Consider the following 21990-nt stretch of genomic DNA (forward strand, 5'->3'; position numbering starts at 1 on the left):
GGGGGGGGGGATAACTATGCATTGTACATTGTATTTCTACTCACACTACAATCAGGTTGTGGGGCCATAGCTTGGGATTTAATACAAATGAAATGCACGAGTCTAGAACACATAATAAGTTATGCTAGTGACATGGATAATATCGAGTGTTGTCGTGCTTGTGTTTGCAGTTGATTCAAACCAATGTTAAATGTGGCCCAGTTCATGCTACAACAATGCTATTAATTTTCTGCAAATTAAGTGTTGGCATTGTTTGCAAGAAGGACTGTTCCTCTATGAATTAAACAGTATTCTTGGTTTAATTCAAAAAAAAAGCTAGACATGAAATGGTTATCACTATCCCTGTCTATGCTGTTGTTTTATAATAAAGGTAAATATGTTAACTGTAATGAAATGTCATTGTTTACTTTTTTTTGCTAACGCAGATGTACCATGAAATGCAAGTGTTGCATCGATATGCAGGGCATATTAAAATACACTTGCCAAAACTTCCAATCCTTGTAGGCACTGCATTCATGTCTTGAAAGTGCCCATGAATTAAGTTCTGGAAGGCTTTTGAGGTAATATTGTAAAATTCTGTTCGTCAAAATTTTGATATAAGACGGAGAATTCAAGCCATAATCATTGTGTATGGCACATGTGATTTTTAATGAAAATCGTTTTTAAATTTAGTTGTATAGTATAGGACTGGTATTGTCTTTTTTTGCTTTGTTTCCATCATGAAAGTGTGTGCGAAATGTTATTTCAGGTTGCATTATGCAAGCATTGTAAAAATATATAAAGTTAATAAATATGTATGTATTTATCATATTTATCAATTACACTCGCGGCATAATGTGATATTCATATATTTGTGTAGGAGGATATTTTGGTTAGTAAATTACACTGACACATACGGGTATCAGTGAGTTTGCTATTCCTTCCTAAGAAAACATCTTAATATATCCAATTTTATGTATGGCTAAAAAAAAATGCATGATATAATGAAATTGTGGCATTATTGCGTAACAGTTGGACTTGCAGTTGTGCAATTCCTATATGTTAACTTTGAATTTTTATGCTCATTTGTGCGATTGGTTCTTTAAAAGAAAATCAACCCCCTCAGGCTTTCTCAAGTCAATTGCAGATACGGTAAAAGTAATTTAAATTATTAAAATCCATTACATTTCCCATAGCAAGTGATTGTGTTATTTGCACCTCCACAGAACCACGATCATTTGGATAACATGCTAGTTATGTATTCTTACTCTACATTGAACAAATTGAAGGCATGGTAAAAAAAAAAACACCCCATAGTCGTGGAAAGTCAAGGAAATTGTTAAAGGAGGGCCATCACATACATGAAATTATATATATCACTACATGGTCTTCATATGCTGTTTGGATGCCACAACCCGTACCCAAATGGTATTTATGTGGTCATGAAAGAAGGAAAATATGGGACGTGAATAGTCACAGAATTTGGTTCAATTTTTTTTGTGGGAACCCCGATTAAGAAATAGTATATAAAGTGTATGGAAACAAGAACATGTATGTAGCCTTGGTTTATAATTGCTCAATATGTTTACATTAGATTTTTTTAAAAGTAGTACGATATATACCGGGATTTAGTTTTTCTCAGGTGCAGTATTTTGCACAAATTTTGCACTGAGTTTCTCATATAGTTTGCATTTATTTTTGTTTGCCTGAAAATATATAGTTTTTATGACTTGATTCTACTTGTTCAAGTATTGACTAGTATTTAAAAAATGATTCAATACATTACAAGTAATTTTTGGTTTCTTTTTAAATATATTTATGTTAGCATGGAATTAAACCAAACCAAATTAGAAAATACATAAATCCAGCTGTCATTCCTTGTGTTGTAAGAATTGTTGTGTATGTAGGTGTGTGTGTTTGTGTGTGTGTGTGAGAGAGAGAGAGAGAGAGAGAGAGAGAGAGAGAGAGAGTGACACAGACTGAAAGATATGGGAAGGCATAAATGAAAGGAAGGATAGAGAGAGAGAAAAGGAATGGAGAATAATTGCAATAATAATTTTTAAAAAGTAGCACTTAGTACGCTCTACCAGGTAGAATAGTACGGTACACTATATGAAATGAAAGGGGGAGGGGGGGGGGGTCAACTATTCTAGGGAGATATATATTTTCAAGAATTTCTTAAATTGGTCTGTGGAATAAGCTAATTTAATGAAAGATTGGAGAATAGAGGAGGAAAATAAAAACGAACAAAAAGGATCAGCCAAAAAGAATGATTGTAAATTATTGAAGAAAAAAGGGAAAGGTTTCCTAGTAATGAAAAAAATCACACAATATAGACATATATAATTCAGGAGTGAATAATTATATTTATATAAAAGGCACTCTGATATGTACAATTTCTATTATAATTTTTACATATGATACATATAGACATACAAAAAAACACTATCAACCTTCAGATTGAAAGGGTACCGGACAAAAATTAGCAAAAGCTCAAGGTTTGGTAATGCAGGTTTATAAATGTACAAATATGAAAGAATATCACCGATATTTGCCTTAATTTAGGATTAGAATTGTGTTATTAGTAAACTTCATACACATTGGCCCGAATTCACAAAGCAAGGTTTGAGCTCAGACCAAGGTTTGTCGTCAAACCTCCTTTTGTTTCGCCAAACCTCCTTTTGTTCTTTTCAAACCAGGTTTGTAAATAACAAAAGGAGGTTTGGCGAAACAAAAGGAGGTTTGACGACAAACCTTGGTCTGAGCTCAAACCTTGCTTTGTGAATTCGGGCCAAGATGTCTCAATTTTTGTACATGTTTAATATAGCAAAAAATCTGTGGTATATTCTAATTTCATATAATGGTTTAATGCCTCGACAGTAAAAGAATGGCATACTCATCAAATTTGAAACTCATAAATTCTATTGATCATTTCACTACACTACAAATCTCAAGGTAGGTGCAGAAGCCATTCATGGGCTTCGTATGGACGGATTTGTTTAAGACTACAAGCAATGACAGTTGATATAAATACTTTAATACAGAAGGAGAAGAGACTATAAATTAAAGGAAAAAAAAGGTACAAGCACAAGAAAAATTATCAGACTGCTACACTGACCTATCAGATCATTTTTCATGTACATGTTATGTATACTTGTAGGAATCTAAATGCCACAGTTTGAAGATAGTGTAGTACGTGTAGTGTTGCAGTTTTTCTGACAGATGCTAAGGTCCGAGATTGTTTCTACTGACGTGACAGTGTTTCACAAAGAAGAATATCCTTTACTGTCATATGATGATCTGCTTCCATTGAAAATATATCAAGCTATCCCAACTTTCTACCATTCTTCAAAATAACAGAAATGGGAAAGTGGATTGCCTTTTCCATCAAACATTATATCTCTACAAATTATAGTAAAGTACAGTGAGGATCGAGCATTATCAAACATCAGTTTCCATGTATCCTGAAACACTTATTTTAAGCCCTACCATGTCAGTATGTTTACGATTGATTATATCCCATTACTGTCCTTTCACAATTTAATTGTTATAAGTTTCATTCATGTTTTCATTGTTGCATCTTCCTCAGGAACAATCTTTACAATGTTACATACTAATTTCTTTTTCAGGAAATACGATCTGGCTTTTCTTATTTGATTTGGTGTCCAGTCAAGAGTGAAATTTCTAGGTTAGCCGATGCTGCAGGAAAACAACAAATCAGGGACAGGAAATCAAAGGCATCGATCATCCACACAAAGATCAATGTAAGATAAGGTCACGGGTCGTTGCTAAGGTTATTCATATGGATGACTCTCACCTGTATTGTATTACTTCTTCAAGAACGAGAAATGGAAACGGGAATTTTTTTTGGTGTCCAGGCATCGGTCATCTTGGCAAAAGTAAAAAAGTCAATGCAAGACAATGTCAGGGTAGTTCGTAAGTTTATTCACATGGATGACTTAATTTCTCCTGTATCTTCTCTCCAAGTTGATTGTATTGCTTCTTCAAAAACGAAAAATGGAAACAGGAATTATTTGGTGTCCAGGCATCGGTCATCCTGGCGAAGGTCAATGTAAGACAAGGTCAGGGTCGATGATAAGGTTACTCATATGGATGACTCTCTCCTGTATCTTCTATCCTAGTTATTGTATTGCTTCTTCAAGACCAAAAAAGCTGGAAACAGGGATTATTTGGTGTCCAGGCATCGGTCATCTTGGCGAAGGTCAATGTAAGACAAGGTCAGGGTCAATGGTCAAGTTATTCATATGGGTCACTCGTTCCTGGATCTTCTCCCCGACTTTGTTGTATCGCTTCTTCAGGAATAACTCCAGCTCACGTTCTCTCTTCTCCCTGCAAAACATAGAGGAAGGGAGGGAGGGAGGGAAGAGAAATATTTGTGTAAGATGGAACAAATAAAAGTACAGGTCCTATCTGGTACATATGAAAGCCTTCTCCTACCTGTCTCTTATGCCTGATCAAAAACGGAATGTTTATGTCTATTATTAATATATATAAAGATGCCTTCTCTCGCCTTCTCTTTTCTCCCTGCAAAACATAGAGGAAGGGAGGGAGGGAAGAGAAATATTTGTGTAAGAAGAAACAAATAAAAGTACAGGTCCCATCGGGTACATTTGAAAACCTAATTAAAAATAAAACGTCTGTGTCCATTATTAATCTATATAAAAATGTCCCGAAGTAGTGTTTATGTGTCATTTTGCTACACAGTAATTTCCCGAAAGTCAGCTTTGTGTTATGTTCTTGCTGATTTTTCTACTCAAATGAAAACCAAAACATCATAATTGAGTGATATGAGTGATATGAGTGATACCCTCTGAAAACTAACCAAGGGGTAATATACAATTACATGTATCGTCTATACTTCTGAAAGCCTAAAGCCCTACCGCACTAGTTTGGCCAGGAGGGATTAGACCTTCCTGCATGGTCACTGATTAGGCATTGTTTGTCATAAAGAGAGCACAAGTAGCAGTGGGGCTTTAAAAAAGAATAGGTCCAAACTCTTGCTCCCTCATCCACTAGCATCTAATCAGGGCCCTGTTTCAAGAAACTTATGAGCAGTAACAAAAACCAATAACGGATATACATTTAAGCTACAGAAGCTATTGAGTGTGATACGCTATTAGCAAATTTGCCTGTGAGGAAATTGCAGCCGTTATTACTGATCAGAAGTCTTGTGAAAACAGGGCCCAGGTGAGGTACTTACCTAGGAACCGGTCCATTAGATGAGACTGGGTTATTGTGCGTAGGAAGCTTGGAACCATAGGGAAACTCCTCACTGCAGAGTAATCAACCACATACAAAAACAGCAAAGAAAACAATGTCAACAACAACAGCAAATAACAATAACAATGTCAACTACAAAAGAACAAGGACTACACCGACAATACATCATTGTAACAACAAAGACTAACATTATCGACATTAAACAAGGGTAATGTCGCAGAGGTACTAAGGAACTTGATTTAGTCAAACTTAAAGGCATCACAGATTTTCTAGCAATACCTGCATCCCCCAACCATCTGATGCAAAGTTAAACATGGGGAAGATGTAATTTATAACAAGCTTGTTCTAGTAAACATGACAACATCTGAAGCACCCCATCACCAACAAATCCACAACCATTACCTCTCAAACTAACTCTATCACCACTACCACCACCACTACCATCACCACCATTACTACCACCATCACACCACCACCACCACCACCTCCACAGATACCATCAGCACTAATTTGCAGGCACAAACCCTTGTTTCTCATTGTTTGTATTAAACAGACAGCCTAAAATGTAAAACGTAAAAAGCCGCCCCTACCACAGACCGACCGAATTAGGCTCCATCTGCTCAAGGCTTTATGGAATTGCGTTTAAGCATCAGATCAGATTCTGTGCCTGCAGACATTAACACCAGCACCACCTCAACCAATACCACCAACACCATCATCACCATCACCATCACCACCACCATTACCAACACCATTACCAACACCATTACCAACACCATCACCATGACCACTATCACCGGAGCTCATGCTGCATCACCCTATTGGGGGATGGTAATACGAAAGAAGGGGAAAACAGATCTAAACAACCCCATCCACAAGAAATGGTAGCCTTCACTTCAAAACACCACCACATGGCTTACCTCTCGGAGGGTTGTTGTTGTTGGTCTGGAGCTAGTGGTGCGATGATGAGAGGGAACTCGGCATTGACCATACTTGGTGTCAAGGCAACGTTGTGTGTTTTGTCCTCCTTTGCTTCATCATCATCATCATCATCATCACCACTGCAAGGACAAAACATACATACGATATGCTATAATGGAAAATACACATACAGTCGAACCTGTCCTAGTGGCTACTTGTCTATACAGGCCCTCTGTCTATACTGGCCATGCATTTTGTCTCCCTTGAGTAAGAAATAAGTGTGTAGAACCTGTCTACAGTGGCCACTTTTTCTGTTTCCATAGAGTGACCCTTTTAGACAGGTTTGAATGTATTGTAAAGACAGCTACATGTGTGGAACTGGGACTGGGACTGGGACAGAAGGCTTTTTGTCACAGATATAAGGTTTAATTTCTTAGCCTTTTTTCCTGTCCTTGGTGTACCAAGGGTTGTATTACCGGTATCTTTTGTCCGATATATGGTCTATTGTCTGTTTTCTGATTTCTTATGTATTCTCTTTATTATCAAATAAAATAAAAATAAAAATAATAACTGGTTTGAAGGCCAAAAAGCAGAAATGATTCCTTTAAAATAAGGATGGCTGGCAGCTTGGTTGAGTGAGGATTGAAAATTATGCTACTTACGAGTCATCTGAGAGGATGTTTTCCTTGTCTTCGGTTGGTAACCCATCCAAGAGCTCTGGTACTGACTCTGGAAGTAGATCTGGACTGAAGGTATCCGTCCTGTTGGTTTGAAAGATACAAGAATAGCAGGAATCAGCACAATCATGTTATGCATGAAACACTAAACATTGATGACCGCACATTTGGACAGACAACATTTTCTCTGTGCTTTATTTTATCCAAGATACGGGATAAGGGTAGGATTTATAGGTTAGCTACAAGGTGAGGGTTAGATAAGGTATTTGGCTCTGGGCTGATGTCAGCAATTTGGTTAGAGTTAGAAGTTTACTGCAGGGCCCCATTTCACAAAACTTTTCAAATGTCATCAATGACAAATGACAGTGTTTGTTATAAGCTAGTGAATTGTCCCTGATTTTTGTCATTCGTCATTAAATATATACGTAATACAATTCTCATACACCTTAATTCTTTCCAAGCACTTACCAGGGGTGATAGTGAGCACTAAAAAAAAAATAGGTTTTTTGTTTTCCCCTCAACCACGCCCCCCTTGAGTAAAAATAAAAAAAGAGGATTCGTGGGAAAAAATGGCATCTAACAACATCCCCCCTATCGAGTAAGAAAATTGGGGAAAAATAGGGAAAATTGGGGGAAAATAGGGAAAATTGGGGGAAAAAAGAGGGCAAAATAGGGAAGAATAGAGAAAATAAGGGGAAAATCAGGATAAATTTTGGGAAGAAAAAAAAATCTGGTTTAAAAAAAAAAAAAAAAAATGGATTTTTTTTTTTTTTTTTTTTTTTTTAAATCAGGAAGAAAAAAAAATCTGGGAAAAATCTGGAAAAAATCAAAAAAATCGGGAAACCGATTTAAATCGGGTTTTTATCAGGCCTGACTTACTGACATTTTCTCTTTCACAATGAATTGCATGATTAGTAGTCGACTTCATCATTGATTTCAATGGTTGAATGGTGATTTTTTTTTCTTTCTACTCACCATCTCGGTACCCAGACATTGGTTAGGGTTGGTGTGTTAGCCAGCGAGACCAGTCCTTGAGATGGGAACTTCTTCCACGCCATCACTCCTTTTATTACATCCTGGAAGAACGAAAGGTCAAAAGGTCAAACTCATTAGTGCGGCTCTTGTAAAACGGGGTTGCCAGTTTGGCAATCTAGAGGATTGCTTAAAATGCCAAACTCAAATTTTGCTGGTCATCTATAGAGAGAACTGCACTTTATTTCACATTAAAAATGATAACAGTGAATTGTTTTCTTCTTCAGTTTCCATCTAGGCAACTATAAGTCTAGACTTATATGCTTCCCTGAGAGACACACGTGTGTGTGTGTGTGTGTGTGAGAGAGAGAGAGAGAGAGAAAGAAATGAGGAGAGAGAGAAATTATAATGATAATGTATACATGTACAGTCAAGCATGTTTATAAAGGCCACTCAAGGGAAACAGAAAAAGTGGCTACTGTACGCAGGAAGCCTTTCTAGACAGGTTCTACGACTTACATTATTTTTCTTCTCAGGGGAGACAAAACACTTCGCCACTATAGATAGGTGGCCTTTATAGAGAGGTGACCACTAAGACAGGTGGCCTTTCTAGACAGGTTCTGCAAATTTTTCTTTCTCGAGGGAGACAAAATACTTAGCCACTATAGAGAGGTAGCCTATACAGTATATCGAGTTTGCCATTAAGACAAGTGGCCTTTATAGAAAAGTGGCCACTATTATAGAGAGGTGGCCAATAATACAGGTGGCCTTTATAGAAAGGTTGCCACTATAGAAAGGTGGCCTATAAATAGAGTTTGCCACTAAGACAAGTGACCTTAATAGAGAGGTGGCCACTAGCTAGGACAGGTTTGACTTGTACAGGTACACACCTCTTTGTCCAGGTATCTCTTGAGGGTCGCCCCATGTTTATTCTTGGGGTCTGAGTGGGTGTACCTGGGCAAGGGGCACAGATGGAAGTCTGGATCCACCTCGGCGTAGGGCAACGGGGGTAGGAAGACCTGGAGACCGGGCGCAGGGTTCTGAATGGCAAAAAACACAGAAGGAGATGCATGCTAATAATCATAATAATAACATATAAGATTTGTAAGGCACTGAATCCACTTGAAATTGTATGCTCAAGGCGCACTTGTGAAAGATTTTTTTATTTTTTACAAAAGAGCATCTGCATTATAAGCAAAGGAACAGAAGTAAGAAAGAAAATACATAAAAATTACAGAACAATTAATTAAATGCTCTTTAAACGGGTACAATTTAAGATATTTTCACGAATCTCTTTAGGGAGAGCATTCCAAAGCGAAGGCTCTGCATGAGCAAAGGTTCTTTCCCTCCACTTAGTGTTTTTTCCGACTAGACTGAATATAGCATTGAGTGACAACAATCCAGCAGGAAAAAATATGATTATTCATAAAATGGCACAAGCCTTAAAAAACTTTTAAAACGTATATACATATATATTTATATATAATTTGCAATTAGATAGGGAGGGCATGTCAAAAAAAAATCTATTAGCCTGCACAACTTTTATTTCCACAAAATAAATTTGAACAAACTGTCAAGGCAATTCATGTTGGTATGAACAAAAAAATGATTGTATTGCATAAGATCAAGACACTGCTGATTGAATCCACTCACAAATATATGAAGGGATGGGTAGTCTACTGATTTGAAGATCCCAGCGGGAGGCACGAGCTGGGCTGCCGTCTTCCTCGCCTCTCCTGTAACCAGCTCCATCGGTTCCTCCTCATCATCATCCTCTCCATCGATGCCTTCCAATCTCTCTACGGCATCATCATCCTTCTCCTGCCATGCCTGTTCAGGTACCGGCATCGTGATCGTCTCGTCCTGAAAGTCAATGAGAAGGTCATGGTGAAGGTCAAAGTCAAAAGAAAGTGAAATCATATTTGGGGGATATCTTCAGAGCTACCTAACTTTTAAGTAAGTGAATCTTCTTTGACAACAAATATTTAAAGGGGATATTGAATATTCTGGATTGTAGGGTATGGAAAGATAAAATATATGAAAGCCTTATACAAATTCATGATGAATACCTATGTGGTCCATGTCCTAACCAAATTATCTGCTTCAACCTTGGACCATACAGTATGCTCCTGACACTTGCTCTAATGCAAAATCTCTCATAAATTCCAATTGTAACCCAAGTCCTAATTCTATTTCTTTGATGAAATAATGAAGAAAGCAACTGTCATCAGAATACATGTTGGGTCCCCCTTATACACGACCCTACATTTTATGAAAATGGGGAAGAGCAGTAACTGTCAATAAATTCTGTCAAGGGCATGGTATCTGATCCCATAACTGACCACCTTTGGATGCTGTATAAATATTCAAAACGATAATAATAATAATAAATAATACATAAATTGAAATAGCACTTGATACAAAGTATCATATTATTACCCCAGCTGTACCTGCATAAGCCGCCATGATTAGGCACTTAAGCATTCCAGGAATTTCTTCCTAGGGGTACCCATTTACTTCACCTGGGTGTAGAGTGGCAAATGTAGATTACTGTCTTGCCAAAGGACAATAGTGCTGCGGCGGGACTCAAACCACAAACCATGTGATCCACAGTCCGGTGATATACCGGGTTGCATCAGCCAAACTTTGGAATAAACTACCAGAAAATCTAAAAAACTGTGGTACTGTTGACAACTCGTCAAACATTTCTTTTCAAAAAATACTTTCCAATGTCAACGAGAGGAAGTATGTTGAGCATATCTCACTCTTCTTATTGTTACTCTACCCACCTTTCCTTCTTACTCTTGCTTACAGCGCATAGAGACATATTGTGATTTGCCCTATATAAGTACGGTATATTATTATTAATAAAATCCCACTAAAACATGACAATGGAAAAGCCTAATTAATTCCTTGCTAAAATGTCGAGGTCGGTAAAGGATCAACTTACCTCTGCACCCGTCCTAAGGGGTCTGACCAGCTTGGGCGCCACATAACCACTGGCTGCATCCAGGACGCTGTGAGCCTTGTAACCCATCAGCCGGTACTGCTGGGGCACCTTGAGGCCTAGGTAGGGTACCTTCCGCTTCACCTCGATGTCCGTCGCCTTGGCAGGGACAATGCCTAGTGCATCAGGGGCCTGGTGTATACAACAAACATAAGGTAAGTCAGTGCATTATCAATAAAAGGACAATGGCTCAAGGACCACGATATATAAATTTTAAAAGGCATATCAGTGTATCAAATGTTATTTCTAAAACATTATTTCTTCAGTTTCACTGAAAGTGGAATACCCTTGTGTAAAATATACTAAATGCATGTACATGTGATAACTGTTAATGCTTGATAGTATACATGAACAAGATCCGTTCCATACATCTTTTGTTGGCAGTCCCTACTTACAAATAGTTAGAAATATATCTTTCATATCTGCGACGAGGAATTTTTTCTAAAAACAATCTGGATATCCAGAATGAATTTAAAGGACATACCAATATTAAACAAATACAAGGTACCTCTCTTATGTTTTTTATTTTTGCACCAAAGAATTCCTGGCTTTTTCATTTTTTACATCATGAAAAATGAAAGGACTAACAAATATACAACACCATAAACCCATATCAGGATAGAATGGCTAATCTTGAAAGTGAATTGGCGGCTAGCGACAGATGTGTTGCCATTTTGTGTGCGTTATCTTTTATAAGCAATTGTGCCTAGCTAGCCTGCTGTTTGTGTCTGTTCATGAAACCAAAGAATGAACAATAATTTTACAATTTTAAAGTACAATCGACCAGCACGTTGCCATTTTGAAATCATAGATAAAATGGCTACTTTTGAAGTTGAAAGCTCTTACCATATCATCCTTGTAGTCAGGTGAGATGTATGATGGGAAGGCGTAGGTCAGTAACTTGTCAGAGCCAACTTCTAGCGGCAGGTGGTCATATTTGGCCTCACCATTATTACCAAAGGTCACTGAAAATAATACATTGATAAAGACATTAAAATGATTAAAATAGAGGTATGGATAAATCAATATATACATGCACCAAAAACCTAATTCTGATGATAGGAAATTTCATGAGGATTGAAAGAGCCCAATGTATATATTGGAATAGTATAAAATGCATTATAAAACTGGTTATAGAATGTAGGCGATCAAATTGGTCTAATGGCAACATGTGACCATGCATCACTCTTTCCTACCACGTCTTCCCTGCAAAAGTTCCCATCATAAAGTGCTAAGCCACTGAAATAAGTGATAACGCATGGCTAAGATGCATACAGTCAAACCTGCTTTAGTGACCACCTGTCTACAAAGACCACCTGTTTACAAAAACAACATTTTTTGTTTCCCTTGAAAATGGTTTTTCATTGAAAAATGTACTAAAGGAACTTGTCTACAAAGACCACCTGTCTACAAAGACCACTTTTTGTGTTTCCTTTGAAATGGTTTCTCGTTGAAACATGTACTAAAGGAACCTGTCTACAAAGACCATTTTTTGTGTTTCCCCTTGGGTGGTCGCTATAGACAGGTTTGACTGTACAAGTTCAAGACGTGATGAAATGCAAGCAGTTTCAATTGACATGGACACTGATGCCCGCACTGAGATGCGTGTTGTACTGACTGGCTGCGCTTATGTGATGTCATTCAATAAAGCAAATGGTGGCCTCCATGACTATGCGAGACTTGGCATTTTCATCGAGTTTCTTGCTTTCATATTGCAGACCTGTTTAATAAAACAAATAATTCACATATTGAAACATTAGTGATGTGCACTGCACCCGGATAAGACACAATGAGCCGGATAATGAACTTGACAAATATTGTTCATTATCCGACTGCGACCTAACCTGTGTGGGTGCATATTCACTTATGTAATCGCAAACATGAATTCCTTATAATAATATTAGGACATATTGTACCAATACCAGGGGGGTGTTTCACAAAACCTTTGTTCAATGACAAATGGCAAAAATCAGTGACAAATCTTCTGATAACCAATCAGAAGCAAGGATTTCAGTAGCTTATAACAGTAGCTTGTAACTTGTCATTGAAAAAAAGGCTTTGTGAAACGGGTCCCAGCCCTTACCTTTCTCCACCTTCCCAGCATTGCCTGACCTGTACTCCTCCACCAGCTTGCTCAGCTTGGACCACTTGTCCGTCGCCCTCTGCCTCAGAATGACCTTCTGAACGGCCTGCTGGAAGCGTCCGACGGCCCGGTGCTTCATGGCCCAGGGGTCGTTGCAGTAGAGGTCAAACTGGGCCACGGGGTCGGGGACGTGGGTCATCCGCCGGTAGGTGCGACGCTGGGTGCAGGTGGTGGAAACGCGGTTGAATTCTATCTCTGGAAGTGGGTCTCCTCTCTTGAACTGCAAGACAGAAGATGATTAAAGTAAATGTAGTTTAGCTTTGTTTCTCGTACATATATCCATATGTGTTTCTCTCTTATTCTTGTTCATTGTTTATATATGTACATGTTAATATGTCAGTATATAATTATATGTTCCCCTCTTATTCTTGTTCACTGTTTATATCTACTGTAAATATGTTATATGGACCTCTGCTCTTGCAGCGGAGTCTGGAATAAAGTCTTGAATTGAATTGAATTGAATGCATTTTATGGGCTATATCGGTGGAAATTACACACAAGATTTTAGAGGCTGTACAGTATGTCTTGACTATGAATATCTATTTTGTCCTTCCTAAACAAACAAAGTACAAGCAGTGCTTATCATTACCACTAAAGATTTATTTATTTGTCAAGTCTTTTAAAATAAAACAGGAGAGATGAACTAAAATGCAATTCATGAAAACTGTCCATGAAGACAACTTCACAAGAAACATTGCATAGAATAAACCCTATGTTGATCACATCAAATGAACAATATATTGAACTGTAAAAACACTAAGATGATAAAGATAGGGTGGCATATAACTCACATGATAATCTTTGAGAGCTTCTTTTCTTGTTTCTACAATCTGCAATCTCTCTTCTTGGAGCATCTGATCTCTGCCAAGGTGGACTTGCCTGTTTAAAAGAGAAATGAATGAATTTAAGAATGGCTGTCTTTAAATTGGATGGGTATCATATCTGCTAGTGTTCTGACAATGAATAAAATAATGAAATTTTAATCAGGAATATAAATATCAAAAACTTGTTAAATGATGGTATGAAATTGCACTTTGTAACTATGATGTCCCCAATATCATCATTGTATATCTAGGGAAGATGTACTGGTGGATTTTTATTTTAAAAGTACAAACTACATAATGTTACAGAATTGTTCATTACTTCACTATCTTATTGTATTTGGGTTATAAATGCACTTCATTGTTGCGATTTCAAATTATTATATGATTCCCAGAATTGGTCTTTGTTGTAAAACCAGAAATTTCTGCAAACTTTGTGAGTGGTCAAGATTCCACGCAAATCCATGCTCTAAAATATATCATAATATGATATTTTAGGGAATTCATCAAAGTCTTTGGTTTTCAAACTGGTTGTCATTAACATTCTCATAATGTAGCATGCTGCAGAAGCTTCTGGTTAAATAACAAACAACAAAGAAAAGGTTTCTATTTCTAGGATAAAGTCAAACACTCACCATCTTATCTGGTTTCTCCTCTCTGCCTGTACATCATCCCTCACTTCTCTATCAAACACAGCTTCCTGCAAAAAATAAAATAAATTATGAGTCATCAAATATACAAGGAGGGAGAAAAATCACTGTAGCTTTATCTCTATATTTTGTTGATAAGAACCAAAGCTCGATCTTAACAGTTTTTTATTGTGAAAATGATGTGCCTTTTGCATCTTTAATTCACAATTCCCATTCACGGCGGGATAACTGATATTTGTATGTGTAGATATAGGTGTTTGCTTTTAACTCTTATATTTCAAAGTTTTTTAAATTTTTACTTTGATATTCTAATTTTTGGATTTATATTTTTTTTAAAGAGGAAATTAGTAACTTTCACTTTTTTTTTTTAATACTTTCTACAAATATTGAACAAGCCCTGCAAATGTTAAACTTGTCATTTATCGCATGATTTTACCTTCAATTGCCTTGGGTTGAGAGCTTGGGCAGTCCCCGATTTAGATTGTACAGCTGGAATTGAAAGACAAGGAAATCATTTATATATTTTGTTACTTCTTCACACACAAAACAAAATGCACAAAGTTTGTTACAAATGTATGGGATTCACACTTTTGAGATCATCTGATATTTTGGAAGAAAAAGTTAAAATCTGATATGGATTTATCTATCAAAGAGTGTTTTCCTCACATTGAATATACTTGCTAGTCTTTAAATCATGTATGAATTAGTTTCAACAGAACTTTCAAACTTAAATCGAATTGATCTCCTTCCTGACCTCTCAACTTGCATGTATACATCTTACTTTGGTACCAGTTTCTCTCTCTCCTCTTTCTCTTTACAAAAATTCAGCCTAAACTATAAAATGACTTTCAATTTCAACAACAATCTACCTTAATTTTGTTTTCTTCTCATAACAGTCTTCATTACATCAACCTCGTCAAACAAATACTTGATGATTAAGATGAAAGAAAAGACTAATCACAGTTCATCATAATCACCATTGATAACCTTTCTAAATATCTCTTTGACTGATTTTTAACTGACGGCCATGTTTCTCTTCATCATACTACCCAATAATTTGAAACATCTTCCAAGAAAGGTAAATTAGGAATTCCTTGTGACTTCTTTCCCTTCTGATCAAACTTACCTTCCCTTATCTCCTTTGCTGTCAGTTTCCCTGGTGTCTGCAGTAGCACCGCATTCACAGAATGCTGGACGTTCAAGTTGGCTGGAAATCTCACACCATTCTTCTCAGTGCCTTGATCCTTGGTTGGCTTGACCACGGTGACAGTCTTCTTCTTAGCGGTCTTGCCCGTTCCTTTTTTTCTCCTGGCCATCGATATGGGTGAGATGCACTGGGGGTCAAGCTGGATGGCTGTGTTGACCGGTGAGAGCGGACCTTCTGTTGCAGTGTCAGTGTGTTGGGTTTCTTGAGGACTGTAAACAAAAATTATGAATGGATCATTGTTGCTGATGTTGGATTAGTTTTTATAGTTATCTAATCTTGATGTGTTTGATGTCTTTAGGACTATTATTGACGGAAACAAATTATGCGTTAATGTCTTTATACCACTGATCAAAGAATTACTGATGCGAACGTATGTCTAATGTGAGTGGTGCTCTTCTGTGAAAGTGATTTAGCATAGTTTGAAGCTTTGTTCTGTCTGCTTGGAACCAAAAAGGTGTCAACTGCTCTCATTTTACACAGAGTTAACGCCCTATGGGCTCAAAGCAAACGATTTATAATTTTTGTTATGGTCTAAATGACCTATTTACCACATGATGTGCAATTTATAATTACTTTAAGGTAGTTACTCTTGAAATGTAATTCCATTAGTATTTAACTTGAGATTACTGTATAATCAGAAAGTCTTGCATATTACATGTATTTTTACACATTTGCTGGTCCTTTCTACCGGTAAGAAAAAAGTGGGCGATTGCAACATTTCAATTTTGTCATTGCTGTAATTTAATTATTGGCCACATGAAACATTCACAAACTTTCAAAATTCATGACAGTTTCATACACGCAAAAATGTTTACTTTCACAGTTTGCTTTAACACTTACATGGCCAGTCCAGGACTGGAGTGTCCGATGAAGGTGCAATCCAGGGGCTTGGTGTTGAACTGGGAGATGATCAGCTGTAGCTTCATGATCGCTGTGCTGAAGTCCGATGGGGAATAGGTGGCGTTCAACTCCACTTGCCCGTTGCCCGGCACCGTCCCAGTCATCGGGGTGATGGTGATAGCCGGGTGGGGTTGGATGAATTTGAGCTGGTATTCAAAATCCATCGGGATATTGCACTTGATAGGGATTACCTTTCTTGATCTAGTAAAAAAAAAGCAAAAAACAAAAACGAAAAACATTCACGATTGGATGTGTATAAGGATAGCCTATTTCCATTGGTAATGATAGCAATTCTTAAAGTGATTTTTAACCCTAAAAAGGCCGGGCTATTTGAGGTCTTAGTACGGCTGGGGGGGGGGGGGGGGCATTATGGCCCCCCTTAAGATCTCGGTCATATTTATGGTAATTTATGCAAATGAAGTCATAAAAATCACATTCTTACCAATAAATCATATATTATTCATATTTAAGCATTCTTTTTCACTACATATATTCATTAGACCATTCTGAATAATAATACGACAAAAAAAAAATTGGAAGAGCCAGCTTATTCCTTATGTTATCCCTTGTTTTGATAATTTCTTATGTATTTCATTGTTTTTTAACCTATGTATTTCATTGTTTTTGTTGTTTTATTTCATTTCTTACTACAATTCAACTATTTTGACTCCCAAAACAACCACCTAAACTTTAAACAAGACCCAATAACCCATGTTTGATCTGTTTTTAGGAAAAATGACTTTTCCATATGTTTTGTACACAAATCATGAAAATGAGTGATTTTCGGGCTGACATGCAAAGACAAAAGGTCACGTGACCTTGTAACCGTAGGTCCGATTTAAAAAAAAAATATTTTAAAAGTTGCGCAAGACTCAAAAGAAAAAAGTCAGCGAGCGGCGGGGTGCCATCCATATGCGTTCCCGAGCAATCAGAAAAATTGTGGAGGGGGGGGGGGCCATAATGCCCCCCCCCGGCCTTATTAGGGTTAAGTTCAGTCATATACTTATGAACTTCCGAGACCATTTGGACTCGAATGAAGTTGATTATAAAATTGATACAGTTTGGTATAACATAAACCTAAGTCATGCAGACTCCATAAACTACCTCAAAAACTGCCATGGCAAATTAAAACCTTTTATGTATAGATGAAATAAAGTGGACGTGAAAAAATAAGGAACTTCATACAAAAAAAAAATTTCAGCTTAGAGATAAGTTCAACTTTGGATCTTTATGAATCACCCCCCTGATATCTTGATAAATAAGAATGAATTCTAACTTACCTTTGGGAGACAGGTGTGGGAGGAAACTTGACAATTTCTGGAAAGTCTGTTGACATGACAGGATACGCGTGAACTGGAATCACAAGATTCTCTGTACTCTACAATACAAAGAGAAAGGGAATGGAGTTTAATTACCACATTGAACAAATCATGTCTCCTCTCCAACTGGCAAAGAATTATTTTCTCAATTATTCTTTCAATCTTGCCTTCTTTTAACAAAAGCATGTATATTATGTCCATGTAACCCATAAGTGTATCAATTAATATTTCACACTTGCAGCCCTTTTAAAGCCACTTTTAAAGCCACATTGCAAATAGGAAAAAACACAAACTTGTAGTGAGCACATCATTTTATTTTTTCTCATAAACTAACCTGTTATAGCTATTATAAATATTCATGATTAAAATACGGTTACAAGTGTAAATCCACAAGTTTTTAGTTCGTGAAAACTTACATATTAATCACTAAAAAAATAAATAATCCAGGGAAACCAATTGTGCTTTAATACCTGGCAATGTATCCTGATACAGTCGTAGAAGTACCTCCATTCGTCGGGTCTGAACTCTACCGTGACCTCCATGGACAGCCCCGGCACCAGGCGATCCCTCTTCTTGTACCACGCCTTGAAGTAGCGCGTGGCTGGGGGGATGATGTGCATCTGTTGACATTCTGCCGATGCGTTAATAATGTTCTGCAATTCAGGAAAAATAAAAGTAGGCATTATTACGCATCTCAAAGTGAACCACTACATTTTGTGCTTGGGATACACGATATAATGCAGATAATTCAATTATTTTCTTGGTGCACAGATGACCCTGATGTAAATTCTAACTTCACATAGCCCTTGGTCATTCAAAACGGGTCATGGATGCACCCTAATATTGAAATGAGGATGTAAAAATAAAAGCAAGCCGATACCCACCAGAACTTGTCGATGAACCTTCCCTGGTTCAAAGCCAGGAAAGTGGACCACAGCTGGTTCCACTTGGAGCACTTCATTGTGGGATAATTTATGGTATATTTCTAGATAAAAACAAGATAAAAAAGGAAGATTAATCAGAAAGATAAATATGGGTACTACCAAAATTATAAATGTTCTACAGGTAAAAATGTCTTTGATACACGTGCATGAACATTTATTCAAAAATAGATAAAACTCAGTGTTCCTTTCAATAAATAACGTAAAACATGAGATGTATTCATCTGTTTACCACTTTATAATATGAAATCAAACCGTTTGAATAAATATCTGAGCTTGGTTATTTTTACGGAATCATTTTTGTTTTCAATAGAAAATCTATAGTCACCTCATGATATGACGATATTTCTAAAAAAGATTTGAACACAAATTAAACTTCAATTCAATTTTAAAGTGGGGGAGAAAGAAGAAATCTGGTCCTGACTACAGGTACGGTAGTTATACATGTAATGTAGATTGTATTTTTGTTTTTCTTTCTTACTTGTGTCTAAGAGATGGTTAGGTACTGTTTTCTTCTTCTCGGGTGCAACCAGCGACTCATGTAGAACAATTGAGGCGCCATTGAGACGGGATTGACTCGACCTCAGAGGAGAGAGCGGATCTGTATTCAGCTGACTCAATGGCCGCTCCACAGCCATGGTCGCACTTACTCCAGGAGGACCCTAGGAAAAGGAAGTGAAATATTTAGGCTGTTTTGGGCCAGTGATCTTGCTGCTATGAATATTGATATCCGATTAAGTAGAGTAACTGTTGTTGTTTGCAGACCTGACTCAAATTACTTATTACTAGGACTTGGTCACTTAGAATTGGGCCTGCACAGTCTTTACTTTATTTTAGGACATGGAGTGGAGTGGACTTTAAAAGATTATTATTATTATTATTATTATTATGCCAACACAATTGTTCACATTTACTGCATAAACAAAATTAAAAATTAAAAATCAAAACTATAATTGGATGAAATTACAAAGTATATGATAACGCCATTACGAACGTGTAGATGGCGCACAGTTTTTCCTTCATAATCATTTTGCCTTCGGCGTAGACTAGAAGGGATGAGATTGATTTAGATGACTCCGGCAGCGAGAGTTTAACACGGCTTGCAAGATTTGGATCAACATGGATGTCGTTTTTGACCCATAATTTCCTTAAAAGGGACCATTAAACGGATTATTTCAATCAAGTTAGTAAGTGGAACCGATGTATTATAGCCTAGGCCTAGAGTAAAGTAGCCCGTTTTCGGCCACTTAAGACAAAATCCTATTTTTAGGACTCTTTACTTCCTATTTATTATCATTTCTTGTTCAAATCATGAAGCAAATATTATTATTATTTACACAAAAAAAGAATCCCAGAAAAAAATCACGAATTGCCATGACAATATCCATTTCAATTTTCACTGTTTTGGAGCCCGTTATCGGCCGAGCGTTTCAGTTTACGGCCGCATGTACAAAGTCAATAGGAAGCGCTCGCGCGCGCCGTGCGTTTCCGCGCTGATGTACAGCACAAGCGGGCGGAGCAGGTATCCCACGCCGGAGCTCCCTGGTGCTCGCCTGGCCGAAGACGGGCACAGCGGTGATCGGAAGTTGGAATCTGAATTAGATAGAGATATCGTGTGTGCGTCGCGGTGTGCGGCTGCATTGATTTAATACATGCGATGACATACTTTTGAGCTTGCGACTAGCACAAAATCGGGCTTTAAATCTGAAAAATACTTGAAATAAAGCTCATTTTATGGTACCCATATTTCTTACAGACACGCGTAAGATACTCGATTTTTCAGATTTGGGTAGCGGGACCGGCGATTACATCGCTAAAATGTGATATTTTAGGATATATTTTCCATTGCAAATGTGGTTCTTCAGTGACACTGGCATGGTATGGTATGTGTGGGATATGTGTTATGCTATTATGCGATGTATTTTAGAGTGATTTTACCTTGTATCCAACCAATCGGCCGAAAACGGGAGCTGGCCGATTACGGGCTCCTTTACTCTAATTTACATTTGGATATACACGAGGTAAAATGACATTTTGGGGGATTTTGGGGGCAAAACGCTACGACCTGAAATGGCCGTGGCGTTATCAAGGGAATGTGTATAGGCCCTAGACGGTTTCCGTCTCTAAAGAGAGAGCCGGGCGACCCTACCCCAATAAGAGGCTAACGAACGAAAGAGACGGAAAATTCGGTCTAGAATTGACATAAACTAGTCAAGACTGTGGATCTTCTCACGACGCAATAGTCTAGTTAGATTTCATACTTTGTTTTGAAAGATGCAAGCAAACGCACTAGACTAAATAGTACTAAAGAATCGTCTGCATAAACGAGGATCGTCTTCATTGACACGGACAGACGCTTCTTCAAAAATAGAGATTGTCCGCATTTTTGCAGACGTTTCAAATTTTAGAGCCGCGTGTTGGCGATGCGAAAAACAGATTCCGTGATGATTTTCTTGATGCATTTCACATTGACTTTGTAGTTTTTGTACAAACTACAGAGTAACAGAGACTTTCACATTATGTATGAGCGATAAATCCTTGAAAGACGGCCAACCCTTCAAAGGAGATGGTGAACTGGGTTTTTCGGTCCGCGAAAATGTGGACGATCCTTATTTTTTAGGGACCCAATTTCTTGTCCCCGTTTACGAGGATATCCTTGTTTATGCGAACACTCCTCATTGTTAGACCAGCGCCCCTACTACTAAATACAGTTAGCGACGAGTCGACGCCGACGTGGGCGCGGGCCGGTCTTAAAAATCAGATAATCTTTGAAATGAAGAGTTCCAGAGTTAAACTTACATAATCCTTAACGTATGGGACTACACAATAGGAAAGAAGGTGAATTGAGGAGCAACAATCAAACATATTTTGCGATCTCCAAACGTCAGATCAATTACCATATTCATTGAATTATGATTGCAGAATATCTATGCAACTCATTTAGGAACATAATAGCATATAAATGAAAGATTATCGCATATTTACCTGACGTTTTGTTAAAAATTTCCAATAATTTTTTCCTGGATAATCGGAGTATGTACACACTTCACGCACAAATCTACATACGCCAAATACAAGTAGTGCCAGAAATACTGAAGATAACATTAATTAATTAAAATAAATAGGAAAATCAGGAATCAATATATGGAACTGTTATATTTAAAAATAATAATTGACGCATTTTTTTGAGGAAATAAATTGGGTTCATGTTT

At 37.4% G+C, this 21990-nt stretch overlaps 2 protein-coding genes across 2 annotated transcripts; both read right to left on the reverse strand.

Annotated features, from left to right (window-relative positions):
* Positions 1-3904: 3904 nt before the first annotated feature.
* Positions 3905-6298, reverse strand: LOC115926231. The gene is made up of 3 exons (XM_030990920.1): positions 6141-6298; positions 5201-5272; positions 3905-4329 (listed from the first exon to the last, which is right to left on the reverse strand). The coding sequence occupies exons 1-3, from the start codon at positions 6296-6298 to the stop codon at positions 4203-4205; spliced, it is 357 nt and encodes a 118-aa protein (XP_030846780.1). The 3' UTR covers positions 3905-4202.
* A 495-nt stretch (positions 6299-6793) lies between these two features.
* On the reverse strand, positions 6794-21884 carry LOC587782 (cilia- and flagella-associated protein 221). Its single transcript, XM_030990296.1, has 17 exons — positions 21764-21884; positions 19260-19440; positions 18722-18822; positions 18308-18490; positions 17799-17896; positions 16459-16719; positions 15538-15827; positions 14848-14900; positions 14397-14461; positions 13732-13819; positions 12881-13160; positions 11644-11762; positions 10741-10929; positions 9444-9653; positions 8681-8830; positions 7794-7894; positions 6794-6902 (listed from the first exon to the last, which is right to left on the reverse strand). Exons 1-17 carry the CDS (start codon positions 21881-21883, stop codon positions 6800-6802), a joined length of 2592 nt encoding a protein of 863 aa, XP_030846156.1. The 5' UTR covers position 21884; the 3' UTR covers positions 6794-6799.
* Positions 21885-21990: the final 106 nt, after the last annotated feature.

The sequence above is a fragment of the Strongylocentrotus purpuratus genome, unplaced genomic scaffold, assembly GCF_000002235.5.
Source record: "Strongylocentrotus purpuratus isolate Spur 01 unplaced genomic scaffold, Spur_5.0 spur5_scaffold_19, whole genome shotgun sequence".
NCBI classification, from domain to species: Eukaryota; Metazoa; Echinodermata; class Echinoidea; order Camarodonta; family Strongylocentrotidae; genus Strongylocentrotus; species Strongylocentrotus purpuratus.